Raw genomic sequence first — 27,927 nt, 5'->3', positions numbered from 1 at the left:
GTACAGCTCTTTTGTTTTTCCTGACCACTTGAAACTTAGGAAAACGCTACCAAACGGGAACGAACAGCTTTGTTTCAAGTAAATTTAACAGCTTTGTGCCTGCTGGGAAGGAGCTCATATTTAATTCCATGGGGCTGACTCCTAGAAAAGCGGGGTCAGTCAGGAATGTACCCTAAAACTCGTTCCCCGCCCCCCACGCCTGAAGTACTGGTTCCCTCTCATCAAAGGTTAGTGCACTTCGTTGTTAAAGAACGCAAGAACCGCCTCCTTCCGATTAGAACGGACTCTACTTTGGGCGTAATCAAGCAGCGTTCCTGAGAAGCGGACAAGCTAAGGGTTAACACAATTAGCCCCGCCCACTTTTGCCTTCGCGCGCCGCCTCCCGCCTCTTGCATCTATTGCATCGTGGCAACCACGCTTCCGCATTCCCGTGATGCCCCGGGGCTGGCGAAGATATTGTCCGGTGGGTTCCAGGCGCCAGCTGACAAAATGGAAAGGTAGGCGAGCATACGGGTCCCGGGAGGGCTCAGCGGAAAACGAGAGGGGCGGGGCGAGCGGAGCCGAAGCGCCATTTTTAAACAGCCGAGGCAACCGATGCCCGCCTGAGGTGGCGGGTAAGCGAGGAAGGGAAGGAGGCAGGGGAGGTCCGGCGGGGCAGGGCTGCTCCTGAGGCGGTTGGCGCTGCCCGCTTGCTTCGCGGTTCTCGTTCTTTCGACGTAGGTCGGTCAGCCGCTTTCCTTCGTGGGGGTTGGGGGGGCTGGAGGCTTCCCTTCCCCGCCCGCCTTTCGCCTTCGCGACGGCCCTCTGAGGTAGGCCGGTGAAGGAAGACCAGCGCCTCCCCCCCACAAAAAAAAAAACCCCAGTCCCAGTGAGACGAAACACGGAATATTGCCATCCAGGGCTTTTTCTTTTCTTTCCCCGCTATCAGGAACTTTGTTCCCGCACCTCTCAGGTGGGCGCCATTGCCATTATAAGGTAGGCGTTCACGGTGAGTTTCTCTTTTTCTACAAAAAAATAAAAAAATAGCACTGTACACTAATGCCACTCCAGATAGTTTCACCGGCCAAAGGGATTTTTGTAAAATACCGCCAAGGTGCTCGTAAGGGAATGCTGGCTAACCGCTCTAGTTCTGCTGCTCTTAAAAGGTGCGTGCAATGTAGCTGCACTGATTTAAGCAGCTCTCTAGAAATAACCGCTCACAGTTTTATAAGCATTTGGAAACTTAACCACAAGGGGTCAGTATAATCCAAATGGATTATTGTCTTCTATATTGGACAATTAGCGTCTATCCTAATATTTATTCCGGTATCTTTTATCAAGGCTGTTAATAATAATAATAAAACACAAATAATAAAAGATATGGTTTGAAAAACGAATCTTTTAAAAACAGGGTGAGATCCAATGAGGAGACATAGTCTCGCCCCACCCCATCTGTTTTGGGGAGCTGTGCACGGTAGGAGAAATCCCATTGTGCAAGCAGGCTTACACTATTGGATGTCACCCAGTAATCATACAACAAATAAAACTTCACCTATACACACTAGATATGTATTTAATTTTTCAGCATGTAACTTTATTATAAGTATTAAAATTTGTGTTTCAAATCCATTGACCTTTTAATTGCAAGACATTTTCTGGCAACCCCAGCTCCTCAAATTTTATTTAGTGGGCATGCTTTAAGCTCTGGTGTAAAGTTCTTTTTACTAGTTTAATGTTTGTGCTTAGTTTTGATTTATAACCTATCCTGTGCCAAAGCCTGAAGGCTTGTATTTTTACTATTAATTATTTTCTCTTCCTCAATAAGTTTAGGCATCATGTGTCAAATAAACCAAATTTTAATTATTTTACAAAACAATATTAGTCATATCACATAGCTAAAACCATTGGTAGCTTCAGTTTAGTGCCTAGCAATGGCAGGGAAGATTTTAGCAAGGCATTCAATGCAGGCAAAGTGTTGCATATTATACTGGTTGTAACTTGCATCTGTCACAAAGTGGGATGCATTATCCTCAGAGGATATTGCACAGTTTGGCTGTCTTCAGAGTAAACAGTCCTGTGGGAACAGAACTTTTGCACCCAAAGAAAAAAAATGTTTAGATAATGGGGAAGTTTATGCAGTGCTTTCATAAATTAACTTTGTTTAATGTGGTTGATTTGAGAATGAAATCAGATTAAAACACACACACTATATATATGTATTTTCAAAGATACCCTTGTCAGAGAAATAATGAAGCTTTTGAACATGTATTCAAAGCAGAGCCTTTTTAACCATGAATCCATTGACTACTAATTGGGTGCTTTTCTGTTTGTACAGGTAATTTGGCCTCAAGGGATTCCCTCAGGAGAGAAAGCGGTCTCTATGACGGTGGCAGGCTTGTGCTGACAGCTTTATTAACATTGTCATCTCATTAACATTCAGTCAGAATGGACACTTTTCCACATATCCTTTCATCAGTCGGTGGAAGTGGAGATCTTAGCTCACAAGCAGAAGTACAAAAACTGTTAAATGATGAAAGAATGCGGTGTGAACACCATAAAAACAATTACCAAACTCTTAAAGCAGAACATACAAGGTATAGTATGCTTTCTTTCTTTTTGATGTTGAGCTATTTAATTAAATGTTTTGATCATGAAAATAAAATGTAAGTTTTCTATAGCTAAACTAGTTGCAGTACTAATCAGATGTTAGACGAATAGTATTCAAGTTTAGCACACTGCTACAAACTTTTACTGGGGAGTAGGGGCTAGTTTGCAGGAACTTGATGACAACAGGTGGATTTGCATGGTTATGTTGCAGCCACCAGGGATGGGTAGACAATTTTTGGCTGGTATTCCTCCTCAATGTGGAAAAGGCACCATTGCCCAAAGATACACAATGCACCTTCACACAGTGACGTCCTTTTCTGTGCCCTGGTATTTCCTGAGGGGACATACTGGGTGGGCATGTGTGCTGTTGGACGTTGCCTTCAGGCAGTGGCAACCAGCTCTTCCATCTGCCCAACATTATTTCTTTGGCCGGTATGGGCAGTGTACTGTTGAAGCTTGGCAAAAGCACACAAACTATTTGCCAAATGGAGCAGCCTCCATGCAGTTCTGTTTCACTTTGCCATTGTATTGCTTCTAGTTTCTGTGAATTGGGCCTCAATTTCTTGGGATGCTGAAATTTCAGTTATTTAGGGAACAATTCTAACTCTTCTCTGCTTGGTAGGGCTTTATGGAGTAGCAGGTTGGCAGATACAGCTCTCCTGCACAGAAGGTGGAGAATTGGCAGATTACTGTGGCAACCTGGAGGTGACTGTCATGTGACTGTAGTAGGGCCTGCTTAGGATCCAACATATCCCAGGCCAGTTCAGCCCTGCCCCTGGAAAGTTCTGTTTTGGAGATCCACTGGTTGCTGCCTGTAGGAATCCTACTAATGGCACTTCCACATTTTTGGCAGGTGGGAGTGGAACTCTGTGCCAGATACAGGCTGCCAGGACTAGGTAGAGGGACACTTGCACCCATTCCACTTCCCCCCAGCCCACCACAAAGTGGGGGTTGTATTGTTGTGCTCGTGTATTTAAAAATATGTGCAATGTTGATTTTGTGTTTGTGTGTATTGACATTTTCAGTATAAAAAACTTTCTAACAGGAAGAAAATGTCAAAGCTGCCACCCAGAACACCTCCATGGTGTTGTTGCTCTTACTTCCTTCAAACCTCTCCTTTTCTGTGCAGTCTTTTGGCACAACTCCCTATGTGTCATATTAACTGTAATTAAGCCTAAGTATGTGTAACTGAAATGAAATGATATGCTTCCCCTGTTTATCCTACTTCCCCTTTCCTCTCCTTTCTCTGTTATCTTCAATGTGCCAAGATATAGATAAGTAAACTGAAAAGCAGATACATTGTAAAATGATTTCTTTTTAGGCTTCAGAATGAATATACAAAATCACAAAATGAGCTCAAACAGTTGTTACATGAAAAGCAGACAGTTCATGATAAATTTCAGTGTCTGCTCGGTGAATTCCGAGATGAATTGTTGGATAAATCAAGAGAAGTAGAGGAGTTAAAGAAGCAGGTACGGCCACAATTTTTTCTGTTAAGTTACATTATTCATACACAGTATCTTAATCCACATTGCTAATTATGGCTGATGTTCCTGTTAAACTGTTACTGGTATCTAAAGAACTGCAATTGGGAATGTAGTTCTTACTTTTCTTACCACATATTTCTTTTGTGGTAGTACTGCTGTTGTGACCCACCTTAGATCAGCCATGACCTGATAGTGAGTCCCAGCCCACCAGTTGAAGACCAGTGGCTTCAATCATGTAGGAGTACTTTGTGACTATTTTTCTCTTCATTCAAAATATCTCCATGCCATACTCTGCTCAGTTTCAAAAATAAATTTGACATGAGGCATGAGAGCTGCCATTTCAAAAGAAGTTTAAAGACCCCTTTGACTCATGTAACTTGTTTAACAGTTGTCTGGAACATGACATGCACTTTTACTACAGTCGTACCTTGGGAGCTGAATGCCTTGGCAATTGTACATTTTGGCTGCTGAATGCCGCAAACCCGGAAGTAAGTGTTCCAGTTTGCAAACATTCTTTGGAAGCTGAACATCCAGTGTGGCTTCCGATTGGCTGCAGGAGTTTCCTGGAGCCAATCGAAAGCTGCGCCTTGGTTTCCAAACATTTTGGAAGTTGAACGGACTTCCAGAACGGATTCCGTTCAGCTTACAGGGTATGACTGTAATGGCTTGCAGGGAGCATCTGATCCATTAGATGATTTTGCCCAGCTTAAATTGTTTTTCTCAATTGATTAGAGGAAGGGCAGGGTGTGTGAAATATAATCTGTCAAGAAATTTTATGTCTCCTGGAATATTGTACACTCTTATTTTTCTTCTTTGGCGATCACTCGTAGCCGAGTAAGATTGTCTTCCATGAACATGGTCTTAACAGCGAGTCCATAAGTGACTGTGGAGGCCAATTCTAGATCCACACGTCCTTCCACAGTGGGGACATAGGTTTCCGGACAGGACATTAAGAAGGAGTGATACTGTATTTACTTATTTGTGTACATAGTTTATATCCAATTTCTTCTGCATAGATATATGCTCTTAAAGTGGCTAAAAGAGTTGTAAGAATTGAAGTACAATATAAAGTCATAAATAAAGCATGCAAACTAAAACAGCAATAGCCAATTTAAGTAGAAGGTAAAATCATTCATGTCTAAGTTAAATTAGTAGTCCTAAAATGCCCAGAAAACCATAAATGGCACTTAAATTATAATAATGAGATTTTTTTGGAAGGGCATTCCAAAGCTGTGAAGGGTCACTGGTAAAAAAAATATGCCTTTCTAAAGATTTCATGTATATTAAAATGTTTCCCTATCACATGTTCATGAATTTGAGAATATTATTTATTAATAACTTAATTCCACTCTTCTTTCAAGCAGCTCACGGCAGCTATGGAGTTTATTTATTTATTTAATTTTTATACCTCTTTATTTCATAGAATTCTATTAAGTGGTTTCTCTCCCCCCCACCCCCAGCATTTATCTTAATAACAACCATATGACTTACAGTAGGTTGAGAGACAAGTGCCCAAGGTCATTCAGTCAGTTTCATGACTTGAGTGGGGATTTGTACCTGAGTCTCCATAGTCCTAGTTATTCATACTGTGTCTCAACACTGAATTTTTATTAGTTGGGTAGACTGTATGCTATAACAAATATGCATCTATCTTTGATCTGTGTTAGGAATTGTGCAGTGCCGTTTTATACATGTCTATTCACAAGCCAGCTGCATTGAGCTGAACATGCCTTACTTCCAGGTATGTTTAGGCCTGTATATTTAGTTTGTATTTTCCTTTGAGTCATTTTCGCAGTTGCCCAGTGATGAAAACCTTGTTGTAATAGCAGTGTTCAAACAGATCCTATACCTTTTTATTGTTGCCAGTTCCAGTACTTTAGGAATATATGCAGCATAACAGGATAATATTGGAGTGTTTCCATCCTTAGGTTGGGGAACGCCAGATCTTTTAAGTGGCGGCATAATCTTCATAGAGGCAAATAATGAAACTGTTGCTTTCTTTTTATGCGTTTCTTCGGACATGTAGGTAATTACTCCACAGAAGTTAGAGTTGCTTAAAACAGAAATAAGAGACAACATAGAAGCACCTCTGAAAGAGAACCTTCGAAAGCTAGATAAAGTAAGTAGAAACAAAGTTTTCTATGAAATGAAAGTTTTATATCCAGCCTTTTCTTCAAAGTATAAAAATATTTTTAGTTAGCTGGCTCCATAATTAGTTATAATTTTTCTAACCAAAATATATTTTCCTATCTACTGTTACTTATATTTGATGGACAGGAGAGGTCAGTGTTTATCTTCTTTCTGATAACATTTAAATACAAGCTGATTAAATAACAAGGTGAGCTTAAAGACCCATGGATCGAAGTTATCTTGCCATGAAGCATAACAGTTTGTTTTAATTCAGCTTCCCTGGTTGAACACAACAGCAAGCATATGTCTGTAAAAGTGAAATTAAATTCTGATAAAGTCCTCTCCCTGGCTACATAGGAGAGGGAAAGTGTAGTGTGTAAGCCTGTTTTGCTTAGGCACCTTCTGGCTCACCTATGTCATGCTAAACTGGGTTAGTGCAAATGCAACCATGCAATGCCTCCTGTTTTGTGATTAAAGAGGCTGGAGATAGGATCTTACCCACTGCACTATTAAGCTTTTGGGCCCATGAGCGTCACAGAGGCTGGTACAACCCTTCAGTGACTAAAGGTAACAATAAGAGAAAGAACAGGATTCTCTTGACAGTGGCTCAGCTATCTCAACTAGGGCTGGGCGATATCTGGTTTTCAACTATTACCAGTTAAACATTGTGATATTTCGCTATATCACGATATGTGAAATAAGGCTGGAGCTATGTAGAGGTGAACATGGCAATGTCCTGGCAGCTGCTACTACTTATGGGTCTAACTCTAAAACTGAATTTTTTTTACTTAACATATTGTTACAACTGTTATGTTATAGTACTACTGTACCAATAGTAGCACAGTTTTTGAAAAATTAAAGTTATGGAAGTAATTATTAGCATAGATATCAAAGCTTCCCTAAAAATTTAATTACATTACTAAATAAGAAAAAGCAAATTCAGTGTCACACTTTTATATATTCAGATATCCTTGGTTGGAAAACCCAATGTTTTTTGCCGACTGGTGGCTGCTGCTTCACAAAAACAAATGCACCACATACACCACCAACGGATGGGGGGGGGGGAGACACACATAGACACTCGCATACTCACAAGCAGTACGCACATGCAGATGGAGGGGGGAATGACAGAAGATGGTCAAATGCCAAAGGAAGGTGTCTGTTTTTACTAACCCCAGTTTTTTTTTTTTACTGGGGGGAAAGGGCTCCAGAATTCTGAACCTTACAGGCTTTCCCTAAACCAACTACCAGCCTGGTGCCTTTAAGCAAGAGCCTTGAGGGAAGAAGTCCCTGCTTGTCGGCTGGATGGCTGGGGAGACAGAGAGCTAACCATTTCTCAAAGTTCCATTTGGCAACATCTGCTTTGCGATACTCGACTCGGCCTGTAGTAATTTGTAGTGAATTGCTCCTCCTGCATGAGACAGGGAAGGTTGACTGACAGTGACTGCTAACCGGTTTTCAAAGCTTTGTTTGGTGATATCTGCTGGGCAATATTTGAGTCAGCCTGCTGTAGTGATTTGTAGCTATTTCTTGTTGCTGCAGGAGGCAGGGAAGAGCTGACTGAGGTGGAGTTAGCAAGTGCTGCACACACAGGAAGAAGCATCGGCTTCCTGGTTTTTCCAATATTGTGATTTTTTTTAATACCACACACACAATATGTGATAAATTGCAAAGTCATTAAAAAAACCTGTTATCATGATTTGATATATTGATTTATAGCACAGCCCTAATCTCAGCTGTTCTTCCTGGCAATATGACTCCACTGCCGCAATGGTCACTGGCAAGGAGCATTCACCGTTGCTTCTGGAGCTTAAGCCAAACAATAGTATTACTGTATTTCTTTTGATGCAACTGTAAATGTTGCCATCAAAAACAATTAACAATTGTTGACCTGTTTTCAGTTTACACCTGATACTTACTAAACATCTTGTGTGTTCATTTTTTTCTGCATGGGTTTGTATTTTTTATTCACTTTAGTCACATATGTTCTTCTTAATTAGGAAGCAGAAAAATGGAGAACAGAATATAACAAACTTCGCTATGAACATACTTTCCTTAAATCAGAGTTTGAGCATCAGAAAGAAGAACATGTCCATATTTTAGAAGAGAACAAATTAAAATATGAATCTGAGGTAAGGAAGAATATTTTAATATAAGAAAAACCATAACATTTGAATATGAATTTAATCAACCGTAATAAATTTGAACCCTGCCTAAAGCATAATCAGTCAGGCCTTCTGCTTCATGAATGTCTTAAGAAAAAGGAGGAAATATGCAGTTTACCATATGTTAACTTTAGAGTAAGTCTTGCTGCATTCAGCCAACTTACTCCCAAGTAAATGTGTGTAGTTCTGCAGCCTTACAGTTGTGAAAATGAACTAATTGCATATTTCATTGTTCTACTGTTCTTAATCAAGTGAAAACATCTTAGAAAATGTGTTGATATTTTTCCTGACTAAAAAATTACCTTAGGTGTGTTATTGGTTCCAGTTTTATGGGGGGGACATTTCTGTCACTTTAATTTTTCTGTGAGAAAAGGGCCTATAAAACATAGTGCTAGTTTTACCAATGTATTGCTTATTTTGAATGAAATGAAAATGTGTTTTCATTTTAGAACAAATATATTTACTTTTATGTGCTTTTCTAGTACTTCTGGGCTTATCAACATAATGTTATATTTAAATACACTTTGACCAATTCCAAGCACAGGAACATGGTTCGCACGTGGTGGGTTCTCATTCACTCCCTCCCGTCTGCATACACGGTTGTGTGTGCACCTGGTGCAAGGAATCATTGAATCTTTTGGGTTTTCTGAAGTCATACTTAGACTGGAGTGGGCCCATAGTGTTGTCTGTTCTTTTACTCATAGATAACGAGACTTGGCAAAGATAAAGAAGAATTGCATAATCAGCTGCTTAATATTGATCCTACAAGAGATGGCAAGCGTGTGGAAGCACTATTAAGAGAAAAGGCTCAACTAGTTCAGAAATTAAAGGGTTTTGAAGCAGAAGTAGCAGAACTAAGAGCTCAGAGGGAGAACTCTGGTATGCAAGCAGAAAATGTGCAAAGAATACAGGTGCGACAGTTAACCGAGATGCAAGCTACAACGCGATCCTTGGAGGTAGGAGATTCTGATTGTTCTCCCTACAAGACATAGTAAAGGTGTACACTGTGTGTTAACTTAAACAATGAGAAACTCACATCAAGCCGTCAATGAGCTTGATTCTTCCTAATCAGATTCACATTTCCCTAATAGTAATAAGATTACTTCTTTGCAAAGTAGTTCTGAAAAATATGACAGATTTATCTACAAAGTGGTTTGAATCATGATATTTTGAATAATCATTGCGGAGTCTACAGGTTTGAACTTTTTACATAAGATTAAAAGTGGAAGGATATTTTACTCTGGTAAACAAACCTGTCTGTAGAAACAATAAATAAATATATAAGCTGAATAATACACTAAGGTCCAAAACATTCAATAAGCAAATTCTACAAATGGGTCCAGCAACAATATCTTATACAGCTGTTCAAACTTATTAGGAGACTAGAGGTTGTGAGGGGGAATTTCAGGAGACTTGTATAGTACAGGAAGGTAAGTTTTTGTTTTATAAAAAAAACCCACCTCCCTATTCTAATCACCCCTCGCCAGATCACCATATTTTTCCACCTATAAGACGCCCCCATGTATAAGACTCGGGGACTCGGATTTAAGAAAATAGGGGGAGATGGCCCAGAGTAAGATGCCCCCTAATTTTTGACATTATTTTTTAGGAAAAAAACCTAGTCTTATACAGGAAAGAATACAGTACTTTCTATAAGCTGTTTGCAGCTTGAGTAGACCAATTTCCTCTTCCCCCACCTTCAGTTTCCTATTTTCTTTTTCTTCAAAGGATCCCCTAGCATTGTGTGTGTCCAAGAAGTTCACAGGTTATTGTCAGGCTTTAAATGCAACTTGCATATTCTGTGAAGCTGGGGAGATGTCTGGGTTCTGGAAAACCACTTCCTTATTTTTTATGACCCTGTTTTGCTTGCCAGCTGATAGCAAATTTATATCTCTGAGTGCCAATTAGAGAGAATAAATGGGGTCTGCAGGGCAATGCTGCAGTGTTATCCCCACCCATAAAAGCAGTTCCATGATAATGGCTTCAGACAGGACCACAATACCTCAAGAAATGCATCTTATATGAACTGACCCGGACCCTGAAATCATTATCCGAGGCCCTTCTTTGGGTGCCTTCCCCACATAAGGTCTGGAGGGTGGCAACACAAGAACAGGCCTTTTCTGTGGAGGCTCCTTGTTTGTAGAATGTTTTTCCCAAGGAGCCTCACCTAGCACCTTCATTACATATCTTTAGGCGGCAGGTGAAAATGTTTCTCTTCAGCCAGGCATTTGGCTGATTAGCATCCTATGCCCTTTTAAATGTCTTTGTGGGAGATGATCATGTTACGAAAAAGGAGCAATGCTGCTGAGTGCTCCAGATGGCTGGAAAGCCAAACAGGATGTTGATGTTTTGGGACTGTGCCGTGGGAACAAGGAACAGTCTATTGTGTGCACTGAGCACTGGATGTTAGCTCAGAGTGTCACATGACCCTGTACCAGTAGTACATGGGTGGAGTTATTCTCTCTCTGCTATTGCTGTAAAGAGGGTGCAGACATGTTTCCTCTGCACTGCTGGAAAGACAGAAATAAAGGCAAGTAAATACATTTCTGTCTGTCTCTCTCCCCTCCCTGGGGATGGGGGAGGAGTGGTTGTGTTCTTCTCACGTTTGAGGAGGATCAGCCGATAGAGACCTCGCCTTGTCTTGCCGGGAGTCGCTGACGGGGAGGTCAAAAAGGAATCCATGCCGGGCACCTGGAGAGTGGCCAATTCCTCTGATAATGGCTTGGATCCCAACATATGGTAGCAGACGCTGCTGGTTATCTGATCCATGGGAATCAGCATGAGAGGTGAGAGGTTGATGGATCGTGTGCCATCCTCTGCACCAAGGAAAGAAGATAACGTCTGCATTGCAGCCAGAAGCTGAACAGACGGCTGGACACCAAGAGAGGGTGTTTTCCAAGCATCGGAGCCCCAAAAAGGTATGCTGAATTTCGGGCTGAAAGTGTGAACGCAGGAGTGGTTCACAGGAGCTGCGTTTGGAAAAACAGCTCTGAGAGCTAGGCTTGCATACCAGGCATACTTGTGGTGAGATAAGGATGAAAAGTATGCACAGTTGCTAAGCAACGACAGTCAGGACAGTGGAAAGATACTGACACCTGGGGCTGGCTCAGTCAGAGCAATGGGAAAGCGAAAGTTGTTTTGACTTCGCTTCTTTGCAAGGACAGTGAGACAGCTTGGAGATTGCCTGCCTGAGAGAGGCAGAAAAACAGCTCAAAAGAGCTTTTGGATTTTACTAGCTCGAGAGTGAAGAGCTGAGACTTGGATTCAAAATGGATGCCAAGAAGGGGGGAGCCTTGCCTTACCCGCCTCCCCTGACTAATGACAATTATTCATCTTGGTCTGTAAAGATGAAGGCCCTGTTGCAGAATCAGAGGTTTTTTGGGGTGATTGAGAACCCCATCCCTCAAGCACCAACGCGAGGTTGGGAATCACAGAATGTGAAGGCCAGGACGGCTATAATTCTGTGTGTCTCGGATGATCAACTTGTGCATATTCAGGATTTGGAATACGCGCGTGAGATTTGGGAAACGCTGCGTAGAACACATCAGAGAGATGCTGGTTCTTCAGCGTTGTTGTATTTTGAGAAGCTGACCAATCTGAGGCTTGCGCCTGATGGAGATGTTCAAGCGCACCTGACGGAAATGAAATATCTGCGCCAACAGATGGTGGAACGCAATTTCCGTCTGCAGGAGGAAGTGTTCTACTTCATGATGATAAACAGCTTAAATCGGACTTACAAAACGGTTGCCAGTCAGCTGGGTTCCCTTCCGGCGAACGATTTGACCGCGGAGAGGGTGACTGCCGTTGTTTTGAATGAACACGACAGGCTTGCTGCACTGGAGGTGAAGGACAGGGGGAGGGAAGAACGGAGTTCTAATTCCCCCACTGATATTGCTACTGGAGAGGATGCTGTAGCTTTGAACGTTGTCCGATGTTACAATTGTGGACAGGCTGGGCATCTTCAGCAGAACTGTAAGAAGCCACGCCAGCCGAAAGGAGCTAAGGGCCGCTCAGCAAAGCCTGAGGCAGCAGGCAAAGGTCATACCAAGTCTTCGGTTAAACCTGCAAAGGCCCTGATGGCGAAAGGGACCACGCCAGATGTTGGACACTCGTTTATAATCGATACGGGCTGTAATTTTCATATGTCCCCACACAAGGCGCTCTTTTCAACGTTTAAGAAGCAAAGCTTCGCTGTGGAACAAGCCAACGGTCAGAAGCTGGAAGCGACCGGGATTGGAACTGTGTATCTGAAGAGTCTGAACCTGACTATACACAATGTTTACTTGGTTCCTGAATTGAAGTTCAATCTGCTGAGTGTTTCGCAGATTGCAAAGAAAGGACTGAAACTGTCCTATGATGATAAGAGCTGCAAGATCTTCAAAGATGGAGAGTTGTATCTTTCTGCCAGAGAGAAAGATGGACTGTATTTATTGACTTTTGACCAAAGTGATTACATGGAATGTAATTCTGAGTCTAACTTGATTTCTCTTGCAGGTGTGACCAAAACGAGCGCCAAGAAGGTGGCCAGGGTCGACAGAGCATTTCAGCGGGTGTATGCTGATGTGATAGGTCCTCTAGAACCATCTAGAGGCAATGCAAGATTTTATCTTGTGTGTGTGGATCATTTCTCTAACTTTGTCTGGATTTATGTGTTAAAGAGGCCACAGGAAGCCTTGGAAAGGTTTCAGGAGTTTTGTGACAAGGTTAAAGATATGCATGATGCTAACATTGATTGTCTTTTAACAGATGAGAAGCAGATTTTTCTTTTACAGGATTTCCAGAGGTTCCTGCAGAAGAAAGAGATAAGACACAAGGTTGCTGTTTCAGCGGAAGCGTGGAACAGGGGTGTCTGTGTAAGGGTGAACAAAGAATTGCAAAAGGGGATGAATGCGCAATTGCTTAGTTCACATCTGCCACATGAGTTCTGGGCGGAGTCCCTCATGTCGTTTTGTTATGCGTGGGTGAGAAAGGTTTCAAAAGAGTTGGGAAGTTCTCCTTTTGAGAAACTGTTCCAGAGAAAACCTTCTGTTGCCCATTTCAAGGTTTTTGGGTCTCATGTGAGGACAGAAGCTCCAGGTGGAGTAAAGAATGCCAGAGGCATTTTTGTGGGATATGAAAAGGGTCTCTACAGAGTAATTTTGTCTGAATCTGGTCAGGTGATTCTCACAAAATTTCTAGAGAGTGCTCCTGAACAGGAGAGAGTGATAGTACACACATTTCCCACAGAGGACGATTCAGATGATGATTTCACAGAGTACAGTGGTACTGAGAGTGACAGTGGTAGCTCAGAGAGCTCAGTTGTCACAGTCATTGAGAGGAAATCTCACACAATGGATAGACCTTCACAGGTGAAGGATGAACCACTGTTTACTGTTGGAACTGGTTCTCCTAAGAGTCCTGAGGCTGAACCAGTGAGCAGAGAGGATCAGCACCTCTTGCGCAGGTCTGAGAGAGTCACAAAGGGTGAACCACCCAAAAGGTACTCAGAAGAGTTTGCTAACTTAGCTGTTGCATGTGTTGCTGTTGTACACAACCGAGGACAGGTTGGAGCTGTGTCTAAGTCAGAGACAAAGACACAACAGAGAGTTGCTAGCCAAGGTAATGCAGATGCACTCATTCCTTGGAAGCCAGACAACCAGAGAGGTACACTGGGGAAACCAGTGGCGGGTAGTTCCAAGGGTGGAACTGAAACAACAGGGGAGTGTTATGTGTATAACAACTGTTTGTTTTCTTCTCTGGATCATGCTTTGCTTGCCGCAACACGCATTGATTCTTTTGGGGGAGGTTGTTACGAAAAAGGAGCAATGCTGCTGAGTGCTCCAGATGGCTGGAAAGCCAAACAGGATGTTGATGTTTTGGGACTGTGCCGTGGGAACAAGGAACAGTCTATTGTGTGCACTGAGCACCGGATGTTAGCTCAGAGTGTCACATGACCCTGTACCAGTAGTACATGGGTGGAGTTATTCTCTCTCTGCTATTGCTGTAAAGAGGGTGCAGACATGTTTCCTCTGCACTGCTGGAAAGACAGAAATAAAGGCATGTAAATACATTTCTGTCTGTCTCTCTCCCCTCCCTGGGGATGGGGGAGGAGTGGTTGTGTTCTTCTCACGTTTGAGGAGGATCGGCCGATAGAGACCTCGCCTTGTCTTGCCGGGAGTCGCTGACGGGGAGGTCAACAAGGAATCCATGCCGGGCACCTGGAGAGTGGCCAATTCCTCTGATAATGGCTTGGATCCCAACAGATCATTGGTTTGTTTTTGTTTTTAATTATGCATTTTGTGTTTTCATTTTGTATTTTTATGTTGTGAACCTGCCTGTGATCTTCAGATGAAGGGCAGTATACAAATTTTAAAAATAAAATAGGTGCACGAGCTTTATATTCTTGTTCAGGTCTGAGAGGGAGAGAGACTGTTTTAGGATGGGAGATGGGAGAAAGGACATTCCCTTCCCCCTTTCTGCTGCTGTGCTGCATGTTGCTGAAGAGCTGCCAGCCCCAAACCTGAGCATTTTATAACTTTGCAATATTGTGATGTAGTTCTGGTGCTTGAACTAGCCCTAGCTTCCTAGGGGAGCTATTTAACTTCAGAGCAAATAAGCTAACCATCTAAAATATGTTAATGCAAAATGACCCGGAGAACTCCAAAAAGATTTGAGACCTCAGACGCTTACTCACTAGAAGTAATGGCACTGATTTTATTGGCCTCTTGAAACCAGTTCATCAGTCCCAGCCAGGTGGCGAGGTTTTGAGTGAAGGAACCTTACTTTTGTGCAAATAGGTTTAGAACTCTGCTTCAAGATTCATTTCTGTGAAGCAATTTAAGATTTCCTTTCTTAATTTTAAGGCTGAAAAACAATCCCTTAAGCTGCAGCTGGAACGCATTGAAAAGGAACTGCAGATGAGCAGTGAGCAAAATACGCTCTTAAGAAGCAAGCTACATAAAGCTGAACGAGAGATCAGTGCCTTGACAACTAAAGTAAGTATTTTGATGCTGTCAAGACAGTTTTTTTGGAGATGTTACCAGAACCATTATCACTAATTGTATCTTTGGAGACAAATTGTCTCTATTACACGGCTTTATTTCTCTCCTTTTTCATAATTCAGTGTTTGAAAAGCCATGTTCTTATTGTCCTTGGATTTTTCTGTTGGCATGAAAACATAGCATTTTGTTTTTGGCACTGTTCCCTAGAGCAGTAATGACATCCACAAATCACATTTAATAACACTTACTATTGTGAAGATAGGAGGTTGTCTTATGCCACATCAGACTGTTGGTTGGTCTAGCCCAGCGCTAATCAGCTCTGAGAACTAGTTAACTTGAGGTAGCAAACGGGACAGAGAACTTCTGGCCTAATCTTTTCCTTGACATGCTTGTTCTCTGTGTGGAGGATAAATGTGCTGCGAGCTTTTAGTCATGTACAGACTGAAGTGATAGTGCAGAAGCAGTTTTACTGTGACCAGTGATAACATGGCTGCATGGGCATTAGCACTTGCATGAGTGGAAGTTCCTTGCATGTGAAAGTGGGATCAGTGACTTTTTAAAAAAATCCACCTTGGTTTTTAAGATGTAAGGCATGCCTTCTCAATAGGTATATAAACAAGAAATTGCTGGATCAAGTTAATCTAAATAGCCAGTACTTTCACTTGCGATCTCAAGATTCTCACTCTTTAAATGTTAGTGGGCTTTTATTTCTTGGATGGGGAGAATTGTAGTTTCATGTTCTCAGCCTGAAGCTTGTGCCAGATCTCACCTGTGATAACAGCCTATTTCTTAGAAAGCACCTTCCCCCTCCATTTCAATTCTGTTTGGGAAAGGGGGAAAAATAAGATGTCTTGCAGTGAGTCTAAGCTGCCTAAAGAGAAGGGGTGGAGATGGGATCCAGATTAAGATAGTAGTGCTTAAGTCACAATGGGACTTGGTTTTAGTGGGAACTAAGTGCAATTGACTTTGTCTGGATCCAACCAAGGACAAGTAGAAAAATGCAAGTAGAAGCAAGAGGTTATGGAGACATGGGTTAATGGAACCTGATATATTCAGGGTCAAAGACTGTGGCAACAGAGAAAAAGTACTGGGGGGAGTAGCTGGTTAAGTGAATGGAAATATATGCTTTCATATTATGTTGTGTATTTTGCTTTTCCAAATTTCATATTGTTTCCTGTTCTGGTGGAGCCACTTTAAACCTGATACTTATAGAGATAAACAGCATTAATAGCTGCTGAGTGTCATGCGCCCAGAAAGTGGCTTTCAAATATTTACATATTTTGAGCCCAAAATAAGTATATTCCCAAATAATTTCTTACGTTAGAGCAGGACACTTCCCCTGCAGCTATGTAAATGGCTTAGAGAAATTGTTCCACATATTATTCTGTTTTCTTCCTTCCGTGAGGGCAAAATAGAAACTATGTTTTAAAGCACAGAAGTACGAAAACAGAAATTGGGTAACCACAAGATGACTGTTGGAGATTGTAGAAATGATAAACTGTGATCTTTCATCTTAACGGCCTTCTATGTACGCTGATACCTGCAGCAGTAGCTATTATTAAAGAAGCCAGGGATCCATATGATAGAGAATGGAGCTGCAACTTCTTCAATGTGGAATAAGTCTTATTGTGAGAATTAACATTAAGTATAAAGGAAGTATAATAGGGATGCGGGTGGCGCTGTGGGTTAAACGACAGAGCCTAGGACTTGCCGATCAGAAGGTCGGCACTTTGAATCCCCGTGACGGGGTGAGCTCCCGTTGCTCGGTCCCAGCTCCTGCCCACCTAGCAGTTCGAAAGCACGTCATAGTGCAAGTAGATAAATAGATACCACTCCTGCGGGAAGGTAAATGGCATTTCCGTGCGCTGTTCTGGTTCACCAGAAGCGGCTTAGTCATGCTGGTCACATGACCCGGAAGCTTTACGCCGGCTCCCTTGGCCAATAAAGTGAGATGAGTGCACTGTAATCTTGAAATGTCACTGCCAATTACTGTGGACAGTTCTGAGCTAGATGTAGCAGTGGTCTGACTTGGTTTAAGGCAGCTTCATATGATCCTGATCAGCAGTGATACAAAAACTAACGTTTTAAACTAGAATAACCATTGATGACAGATAGACCAAGAAGGGATGTGGTCAAACCTTGTGATGTGTAAATGACAAATGGAGTTTCCTTTTTACTTTAAGAAAATCAGTGTCTTAACTGTAGTTGCTTAATCAAATACTAATTCTTAAAACTTGTGTAGCTTCTACACTAGCGGTTGTGATTACATTTGACATTGAAAAGTGCTTTCTCCTACTGCTTAATTCTCAACAAGCCTGTAATTACTGTACTAGGAAAGTTTAAACTAGAATTTCGGTTCATTTCAGACAATGATTGTCTTCAATGTTTTGATTTTTCTATTGAAAAAACATTGTTAGTTACAGGGCAGGAAGACAGCTGCTTCGGTTTTACATTGTGTTGGGTATGTGACGAAGCACGTTGAAATTTCTTCTCCAAGGTTCGCTATTTGCAAGTGACATATAGGAGATAGATGATCTGCCATAATACTGAGCCAATTATACCAGGCCAGTGATTTTAATGGCATAGTTAAGACCAGCACTTCTCTAGCATGAAGGCTTATGTTGTCATGGTGACAGATTGCCTCGCAGAACATAGAACTCAGTAAAAAGAGCAAGTTGCCAAATTGTGTGCATCTTCTGTGTGTCTGTTTTAAAATCTCTTAAAACACTGTAGATGTTTTAGACATCTGAATGCTGGCTTTTAAGGATGCTCTTTTATGTTAACACCTTAGTGATAGTAGTACAGGCAGGTCCCAGTTTCTGAACAAAATGTGTTCCCAGGAAATCACTTGTTAGAAAGCATTCGCATAACAAGCTGACGATTTCCATTCTTTGCTATGGAAATATTTCTAGTCTGTGGTGTCTCTCCCTGTTCTGCTGTGGTTACTTCCTAAAATGGCTGCTGCCAGCTAGCAGAAGAGAAACAAAGGAAAAATTGAATTGTCCAGTCTCTCTCTTGATTTGTCCACTCTCCCTCCTTGCACCACCACCACGGTTTCTGCCTGAAAATGGCTGCTGCCGACCAGCAAAGCACAAACAAAGGAAGTAGACAAACGGCCTGTTTGGATATCTGAATCAGCCGTTCACATAGTGAGGTTTGAGCATAATTATGTTCAGATAACTGAATTTGTTTTGATAGCAGTATCTGCAGGTATTGTATCCCAACTGATCAGCACAGCTTGGAATGGATTGAGTGCATTTCTCAGCAGTGCTCATAAATGAATGAAAAACTTAATATTCCCACATAGCTGTATAGTATTTTTATTAGAAATGAGGTTGACAGTTTCATTTAAACATTGACCTAAATGCTTAAGCCACTTGGAGCTAATTTGCATGGCTCCAGGAAATAGGTTTTTCATGTGAAATTGGTTTGCATGTGTCTATGTGCACAAGCATGTGCATGCAAGCAAGCCCTGGTTCAGACAAAAAGTTTTCATGTGCAGAGGTATCTTGTTACAGGTTGTATATATGTATCAGGTGTACATGTGTATCAGTTATTACCTAGTCTTCATTTCTTATTAATATCTGTTGCAAGTTACATAATAGCAGATTGCAGTATTCATTAATATTTGTTTGAAATTTTATCTAAGAATTCTCAAATAATATTTGTGTGTGCAAAAGAGAGATGGAGACCCAGCTCCTGTCAAATTGGGTTTAAGGAAGTTGCTGATCGGATGAATGCAGTCTGTTACAGGTACATGACACTAGATTCCCCTATTTGGTCGGACATTGATGAACATAACCTGAAAGCTTTTATGGTCTATTTTTAATTTCCCCCCCTGTAATTCCTTACTTTGGGAATTAATTTATTATCTTTAATATACTACCTTTCTACCAAGGCACCCAAGATGCCTGAAAGAATATAGTGTTGGGGTCTGACAGACCTCTATAGGGATGGTGTTCCATTGTATGAGTGCCGCTGTTAGAAAGGCTCTGCTCCTAGTGATTTCCCTGCCACGTCTCATTTGGCGATGACACCCAGAGCAGACTGTGTACTTTAAATGGTTACCATTTTAAAAATATTTTTCATAAATCATTTCAGCTACCATATTTCTAGCTCGGGGAACTTCCTCCTATGGAAGTAGGAGAAAACCTCAGAATCTTTCATCCAGAAGAAGATAGGAGGGATTCTTGCATGATTTTATCCTCCTTGAGCAGAAAAACTGTTCTGATCAAAACTGGAAATTGATAAAACATTATCTTCTATAGGTTGAAGAACTTAAGCATTCACACAAGTTAGAAATAACAAACATCAAGCTGGAAGCGGCAAGAGCTAGGACTGAGATAGAAAGAGAAAGAAACAAGATTCAAAGTGAAATAGATGGTAAAACTTTATTACTTCAGTGATTTGTTATTGCCACCAATTATAGATACAGATTTTTGTCTTGGAGAAAAATTTAGAACAGTCCAGTAAGTACTGTCGTGCAGCCATATCCCTTTCACTGGGATACTTTCATTTTAATGTGTCACTTTCAATAAGCTGCCATGGTTTTTGTCCAACATGTAGCCCCACTGCACCCAGCTATGTGCTCATATACCTGTAAGCTGACATAACAGAAGTAATCATGGATATAATTAGTGTAATTCTTAAATTCAGTGGGGGCTTTTCGCCATAACTGTCATAGCTTTGTGAATATTTAATTTTTAATGTGATCTTTTTCTGGGGTTGGAGGGATATTGTAGCATTTTAATGATAAAGTAAAACATGAATATATTCTCATATTGCAATAATTGTGTGAACCCTCTCTTAAATGAGAATTGTCATCTTGTAACTATCCATTCATCATTATTTATACTTAGATGCTCCCATTAATGCCAGTAGAAATAGCGTCTAATTTTAATTCTGTAAATGCATGTGGAATGCATTTCTGGTGAAGTTTGAACACATTTAAATGCCATTGATTTTCCCACAGGTGAAAGTTAAACAGAAACTTAACCTTCCTTCTGAAACTTGTGGGACATAGGCTGCAATCCTGTGTGCGTGTACCTGGGAGTAAATTTCACTGAACCCAGTGGGATTTACTTCTGAGTAAATATTCATTGAAGGTTCTTAGCCTAATTCTATAATACTTCCCTAAAGCTACACTGCTATAAGTAGTGGGAAAGTTGTGGGCAAAGTTGTACTTGAATGCAGGCAAAATGAATGGTGGCTTACGTGAGTGAGCAACAGATTCAGTTTTATCAGCTTCTGTGTAGTGATTTTCAGAGCTTTCAAATACTGTAAATGTTTAAAAACAGGTTTACACTCAGATAATGAAATACGTAAGAAAACACTTGAGCAGCACAAGATGCTTTTAATAGAAAAGGATCGTGAATTAGTACGCAAAGTACAAGCTGCAGAAGAAGAAGGCTTCCAAAAACTTGCAGCATTACAGGAGGAAAAGTAAGTATGTTCTTGTATGTTTTCTTCTCTTGCTCAAAAAGAGTTTAAAATTGTAGCAACTTCCCTGCCTATGAATATAGTCGTTGTGCATTATGTTCCAGCTATAAAATTGCTGCTGCTAGTTGCTATTGCTACAGTGGGCAGGGTGTTTTAAATGCATCTCACATTGCTTCAGTATCCTGAAATCACTCTTGCCCTGTCCAAGGAAGCTGCTGAATTAGTTGTGCCTGGCTATGAAATCTGTAGACAGGAGCTTGTGCTGTTTCTGCACTAATCATGGAACACTGAAGCTATTCCAGCCGAGTAGAAATGTTCTCTCTCACATATATATGTTTATATATGTTTGTTTGTGATATGATTTAAAAAACAAAAATCTGTTTTTCACAGCTCTTAAACACTCCATAATGTTTCAGGTTAGAACTTGAAGCCAGATTATCTGAACTGGAGAAAATCAAAGTGGAGCAAGATACTCAGAGGCAGTTGGAAAAGGATGAGTACAAAGAGAAGTTATCTGCTCTGCAGGTGGCAGAAGAATCCAGCAGAAGGGAAATCAAGGATCTTAGGTAATTTGTAGAGGTTTTAATTCTATTTAGGAATTGGAGTTTTTAACACTTTATCAGAAAGTGTTATTGCCTGCTGAACAAAGCCCTTGACACTTCACTGCTTGTGTCTAAGCTGGGCAGATGTTTTTGTTTCTCCAGAAATGGGTTTATAGAAATAGGTATTTAATTGGTAGACCCTTGTTTTGCACCATTTCTTTGCCAGCTGAAGCATGCTGTTGCCTAAAGCTATTCTTGAAACTTCTACATTTGTTCACAATTACACAATATGTGCACAATACACTATAAAATACAGTGAAGAAACTGATAACTATTGTATTAGATTTTTTGGGGGATTATATCTTATACAAACATATATTGCTAAAAATTGTTTGGAACCAGTCCTCAATACATGCATTGTTACTCCCATTTATTTCCTCAACATCCTTTCTCTCCTGCCCTTCAAGTTTGTCTTTCCAGTTTCAATATTCTCTAAACATTCTATCTGTTAAGAACTTTGTCTTGTGAACTTTTTATATATTCAACCATGAATTCATACCCATTTACACTCTGATGCACACAACACAGAGAAAATCAAATGAGTCAGACAAGGTCAGAAGGAAAAGAAAAGGAGAGATTAAAAGAAAAGTGGGAAATTCAAGTCAAGCATAGCAGCAGGTGGTCTTCAGTTTTGTGGCCTTTTAAACTTTTTATCTGTCAAAAATGTCTATACCTCTTCTTTGTATAGTCAAATCCATTTAACTCTTAGTGTCCAGGTATCAATGTATGTTTTTTATACTATATTTCCAATATGTAATAATTGCCTTAATTTAAATGCCAGTTTTACCGTTCTAATCTTAAGCATTTTGTACCTTCTTTAAGTTTGAAAGAGCTGGGATGTTTCATAATATCATCACTCCATAAGACCACTTTCCACATTTTCCTAGGACCGACTTAGCATGCTTAGCCAGTTCTCAAAATTCAGCAGTTACTGGACATTTTCATTATATATGTTTCAAAATGTCTCCCTGGCCCCCACACTTCCAACAGCTATCAGTATTAACCCACCATTTATTAAAACATTCCATTGGATGCTCAGTGCATTCTGTGTAGAATATTCTGCTGAATTCATCTTAAGTATATATCCAAGCCTGAGAGAGGGACAGTCTTCTCACATTCATAAGCTATTCTGGTAACCTCTTTTCACAGAAGAGCAGGATAAAAATTATTTCAGTAATAAATATAAAGTTAATGCTGGGTAGTCTCTTTCCAAAATGCTGGGAATTAGTTTTTCATTTAATTCCATAGTTCCACTCTTGTGTCAGATTTTGTTTAATTTAAAAATGTCCATCTAGTGTAGACCTTTTAAAAATCACAAATCCCACTTTGTATTCATTTATAGGCTAAAGATTCAACAGCAAACTATTCATTCTGAGGAGCTTGAAAAAGAGAGAAGTGAAAATGCTAATCTAAAGGGGGTAAGGATCCAACATCATGTTCTGTCATCTTCTCAAGATAGATCACGTTACTTTCCTTCTTTAATTGTAGCAGCTTGTATTGAAACCAGCATATGATAACAGGTGTGCTTGTCAGTAGTGTCTGGCATGCAGATGTGCATTGCATCTGAACAGACTTGTTTCGTTAATCATGCCAAGTAGCTGTTGTCTTATTCTTTATGAATCTCTCCTGTTCCTTTTTAAAGTGGCTATCATCACATCTTGTGGCAGTGAATTTTGGAAGTTAGCTATTTATATGCTGTGTGAAGAAGTACTTTCTTTGCCCCAACATGTCTGCCAAACACTTAACACTGGGTGACTAGAGTTGTTTTCCTGTGGGACTAATTTGTATAGGTGACTCCTACTTGCTCCAGGCCATGCTAGATTGTCTTTAATGCACCTTCTGTGGAAGGCACTAACTTACCTCCAGTTCTGCTCTGAGAAAACAACTTCCACAGCTTATTTAATATGCAAACTTGCAGCTGTGTGCATATCACTGAAAAATAATACAATACTTTTAAGAGATGCAAAAATGGCACACAGGGGAAGAATAAGAAAATGGCACAAACATGGCACATGTGGGGAGGGGTGCAGGAGAGCAGGAAAAAATGACCAGCAGCCTTCATGAGAGTGTTTGGGTACAGAAGAGGTGGTTGGAGAGGGTGATTAGAGGAAGCAGAGAGACTTATGGAGAGGGTTGGAGAAATGATGGAGGCTTTTCAAGTGGTGCTCAGGGTGGCTTTTTAAACTGACTGCAAGTAGGCACTCATTTGTAGACGTCTGCAGTAAATGCACAGGTGTTGAGGGAGTAGGATCTATGGCACATTGGGTTGGATCCTGTAGTATGGCTCCACTTCCTATTGTTCACATGTAACTGCTACAGTTGAGTGATGTGTACATAGGGCTTATATGCTGTTTGGTGGGACTTCTAGAGCTTTGATAAATGATTTCATCAATCATTTTTATGTTTCTTTTGCAGCGCATCCAAGATTTGCAACTCCAAGTGGCTTCTCTGTCACAGTCGGAGAATAACTTGCTAGTTTCCAATCAGAAACTGAAGGAAATGGTGGAGAGATTAAAACATGAATGTCAGAATGCGAGAAGTCAAGCAGAAAGGGCTCAGTTAGATTCAGAGAAGTATGATTTCATTTTTAATATTTTGCTAGTGTTGTCTCAAGAAAGTAAAGTTCTGTGGAGAGTAAATGGCCCCAGATGTTTATCTTGGGTTCAGTTGCCTATATTGTGAATTTTCTCTATTATGATAGATTTGAAATGTGAATTAATTATGTCTTGGTTTTACTACTTATTTGATAGCACTGATAGCCTGGATGCAATCCCATGTACACTAATGTGGAAGTAAGCCTAATTAATCACAACATGCATAGGAATGTGCTGCACATTAAGATGATATACATAATGTTGCCATAAAAACACACAGACTGTCTAGGTAGAATTGTGACATAAGGATTTATTAACTAAATATGTCTTTTCTGTAGCAGGAAAGCAATTTACCTTGTTCCATTAAGTGTGAATGTAGCCTGTACATATAGCCATGTACTTCGTTACCTCTTAATCTATCATCTGCCTCTCACAGCAACTCAATAAATACAATACAGTACGATCACATCTTGCACACAATTAACTTGCACAATTGTAGTCTTGCATGGTTGAAAGTTGGCTGGTTGAAACTGCTTTTGCATTGGGCTTTCCTGGTACAGAAAGAGCTTTTAAAATCTCTGGGTGCTTGCTGGGCTCTGGGATGCTCTTGCAAGATCTCACAGAAACTCAGGCAGCTCTGTGAGATCTCAGGAGAGCATCCCAGAGCCTGGTAAATGATGGTCAATTTTCTCTCACAGGACTCACAGGAGCCTTTAATTACTTCTAACTAATTTATAAGCCCATATAGAAGTACCCCAACATACAGTTTTGTAAATGCTGATTTAGCACTTGACATCCTGCAAGTTTCAGATCGCCTTTCCCATTGTTTATGGAATTGTAAGAAACATACCTTCTAGGTACACCTGGATTTCATTTAGCCATGTGAGATATACTCAGCGCATTCATGAATGCGGTGATTAACTGTGGATTTGATATGCAAGAGCAACCATTGCTTTTTCCCCCCCCTCCAGAAATTTGGAAGACAAACATGTCGAATGGCTAGAAGAAAAGCATAAACTTATTCAGCGTATTACAGAGGTAGAACAGAAGTATAACCAGATGAAAGAAAAATTGCACCGGGCAGCAGTCGCTCAGAAAAAGGCATGTCACTTACAACATATATCTGAGGGAAACTTTTTCATTCTGGGTTAGCTAAAATTATGCTTCTATAACAGGATTCTAATTGTAGCCAACATAATGTTTGTAATTTGTAAAACAAAATATTGACCTCTATTGCTAAAAGCTTTTGTGTTTTAAATGGCAAAAAAAAGCTGTGATAGCATCGAGAAATAACCCTAGTTGTGACATCTACCGGTAATTTTTGTTTGTGGATAGATATTAACAGCTACACACCAAAGCTAATTAGATTTTTAAAATATGTAGCTATATTTTTTTCCTGTGGAAAAATGCAAGTGTTGCAGAAATATTTTCACAGCTTTGCAGAGTACCAGCGACCTTTCTTTCCCTCTCCCCCTCCACACCAAATAAATTAACAGGGAATTTCAGTGACTGAGGAGAGAAAGAAGCACAAGGCTTTGTCCCACTACTTGATGTCCTAGTAGGATGTGTTGCTCTTTCTGTTCCTCTTTCCAAAACATACTTTTTCAGTCAGGGTCTCTGTTTGCATCATTCCTGCTAGCCTTTCCCACTATACAAATGATGTTTGTAATAAAATGACAATAATGTTGTCTCTCTTTTGGTAATCATAGTTAACTCCAAATGGATATGTCTCCGCCCCCCATAAAAACACCAATTTCACAAATGCTTCCTCTATACTTGATTATTTTTCTTATTGTAACCAGGTTGGTGTGCTCAGTATTAAGTACCTCCATCCCAATGAATATATGTACCTAATTTGAGAATTTGGGGATAAGACTCCAATTAGAGCATATGGGTTAGAAAATGGTATGCTGCATTGGACGTCAACAATCAAATGAATGTTTGTTTCTCTAACTATACATAGTATTTGCCCTATTTGCAGAGGAAGACACTTAATGATAAAAAGCAAAAGAAGTTACTGGAGAAGATAGAGCTGTTGGAAGCCAAGAGAGAAGAACTGGAAACAGAAAACCAGGTGTTAAATAGGTACATTGAGATCTTGCTTGCTCTTGAATTTTGTTATGTTTCAGAGACAGAATGACTGTCGTCATTACTTAAGGTTTAACATTGCTTCCGAAATAAATTTTTTGCTGCATCACTTGAGATGGCATTGGTGGTAAAGTTTGCATGTTTCAAGACAGTATCCTGTTTGTTTCACGTCTTAACTATTTTAGGCAGAATGTTCCTTTTGAAGAACATATTCGCCTTCAGAAAAGACTAAAGGATTTGCAGCGGAGACATAACGAATTCCGCAGGTTAATTCTGTTTCCCAACATCCCAGTGCTGAATCAAGTAGGCTTATTGTCTTCAACTCTGATACCTGGAGCAGAGGCATCCTTCCCTTTCTTGCCGGTAGGTGCAAAGTTACATAGGCATTCTGAAAGAGATGGTTTAAGGTGGCAAGAAAATGAGCTTGTAAAACAGGAAGAAGTGTTGAGAGCTTAAAATTCAAAGCAGGTTTCTGAAAGTTTTGGATATGAGAAAATATATAAAACAGCCCCCTGTGGTGGGCTAGACCCAGAATTCAAAGAATTACCTTAAGCAAAGCCAGTAAGTTTTTACTTCATTGCTTTAAACATCAGAGTTCTGTGTTCTATTTATAAAAAAATGCTTCGGGAAGACTTTCGCTTTCAAAAGCTGTTTGCCATATGACATGGATATCTGCTGTTTGAGAAACAGAATCCCAACACCCTCTCATTTGGATTATGGACTATTTTATACACAGGTTATATACTGTATAGGTTTCATTTAAAAAAATATATATAATAATTCTGAAAGCCACATTCTTTTGACTTAGTGAGCCATACAAAAATATCTAAATAAGTAAACAGAAGCCAGAAAGGCACAAGCACAACATCAGATTGCAATGAAAGTGTTAGTCATAGAATATCTCTCTAAATGTTAAACATAATGGGTTGCTTCTTAATTTCAAGGAGGAACAGCATCAAAAAGAGCTTTCCCTGCTTCGCAAGCGCTTGGAAGAACTAGAAACCACCCAGAGGAAACAGCTGCAGGAGCTTGAGGCCTCTACTGAACGAGCTCGGTCAGTAATAAGCACGGACTCAAACTCTGATAGACATAAGCTTGTTGAAGAGTATGGTCTACCAGCTGGGGATGCCAAATAAACACTTGACTCTAAAGCATCATATACTTTTTGTCCTTTGCCAAAAACACACCCAGAAGTGCCTTGAAGTAGAGGATAGTCTGTATCATTTTCTATATTTTTAATTAATTGTTTTTTAAAAGCAACAACAGCAGTAGAATTCAAGAAAAAATGTGTGTGTTTTTTGTGTGTGTGTGTGTGAGAGAGAGCTCTTCTAGTTTGGATTATAGGAGGAGATCCATCATGTTGCGCTAACGATTTTTTTCTAACAAGACTTTTCTCAAGTCACTTAGGGAGTGCAGTAGCTGTGTGGAAAAATCCCCCTTTCCAGTTTGATCATGAAGTTCTCCATCTTTCATCAGTACTGTGAGCTTAAGACTGGCATCATGTAATTAACAAGACTGAAACAACCCAAAACATTATTGGTTGAACCCTAACAACCCGAACAACTAAAGGCCGGTAAAATTCTGGGAATATGATCTCTGCCTTTATAAAGTACTTTATTATCTGCACTTTAATATGATTATAAAGGATATCAGAAGTAACAATCAATATTTTAAAATGATTATGAATTATGAATATATGCTTTTTACCTTTATACAGAGAGATGTGTGCGGTGCAAAACATTTTTTGTTAACAAAAAAAGTGAACAAATCTATTTATTATAATATATTTTTGTAAAATCTACTTCCTTGTTGTGTGTTATTTACTTGCAGCAGTGGTGTAAGAGCACTGATTTTCT

General features: G+C 40.2%; 1 protein-coding gene across 5 annotated transcripts; it reads left to right on the top strand.

The window, feature by feature from the left end:
• Positions 1-27,872, top strand: CEP83 (centrosomal protein 83). Of its 5 annotated transcripts, none has more exons than XR_014538925.1 (18): positions 416-497; positions 929-975; positions 2,315-2,573; positions 3,908-4,058; positions 6,100-6,192; positions 8,204-8,335; positions 9,073-9,324; positions 15,211-15,342; positions 19,617-19,731; positions 20,646-20,790; positions 21,204-21,353; positions 22,732-22,807; positions 23,805-23,962; positions 24,955-25,084; positions 25,965-26,068; positions 26,257-26,434; positions 27,016-27,640; positions 27,682-27,872. XR_014538925.1 is itself a non-coding variant. In XM_083573434.1 (16 exons), exons 1-16 carry the CDS (start codon positions 434-436, stop codon positions 27,205-27,207), a joined length of 2,226 nt encoding a protein of 741 aa, XP_083429560.1. In that variant the 5' UTR covers positions 1-433; the 3' UTR covers positions 27,208-27,872. The 5 variants fall into 5 exon arrangements, 2 of the variants coding, with proteins under 2 accessions (XP_083429560.1, XP_083429561.1); XR_014538927.1 differs by lacking the exon at positions 416-497 and adding an exon at positions 547-614; XR_014538926.1 differs by lacking the exons at positions 416-497; positions 929-975 and adding an exon at positions 544-614 and having other exon boundaries at positions 2,420-2,573.
• Positions 27,873-27,927: the final 55 nt, after the last annotated feature.

Source organism: Podarcis filfolensis (genome assembly GCF_964270895.1).
Source record: "Podarcis filfolensis genome assembly, chromosome: 10".
Classification (NCBI taxonomy): Eukaryota; Metazoa; Chordata; class Lepidosauria; order Squamata; family Lacertidae; genus Podarcis; species Podarcis filfolensis.
The sequence above is the reverse complement of the archived record's forward strand: the minus strand, read 5'-3'. Positions and strand labels throughout refer to the sequence as shown.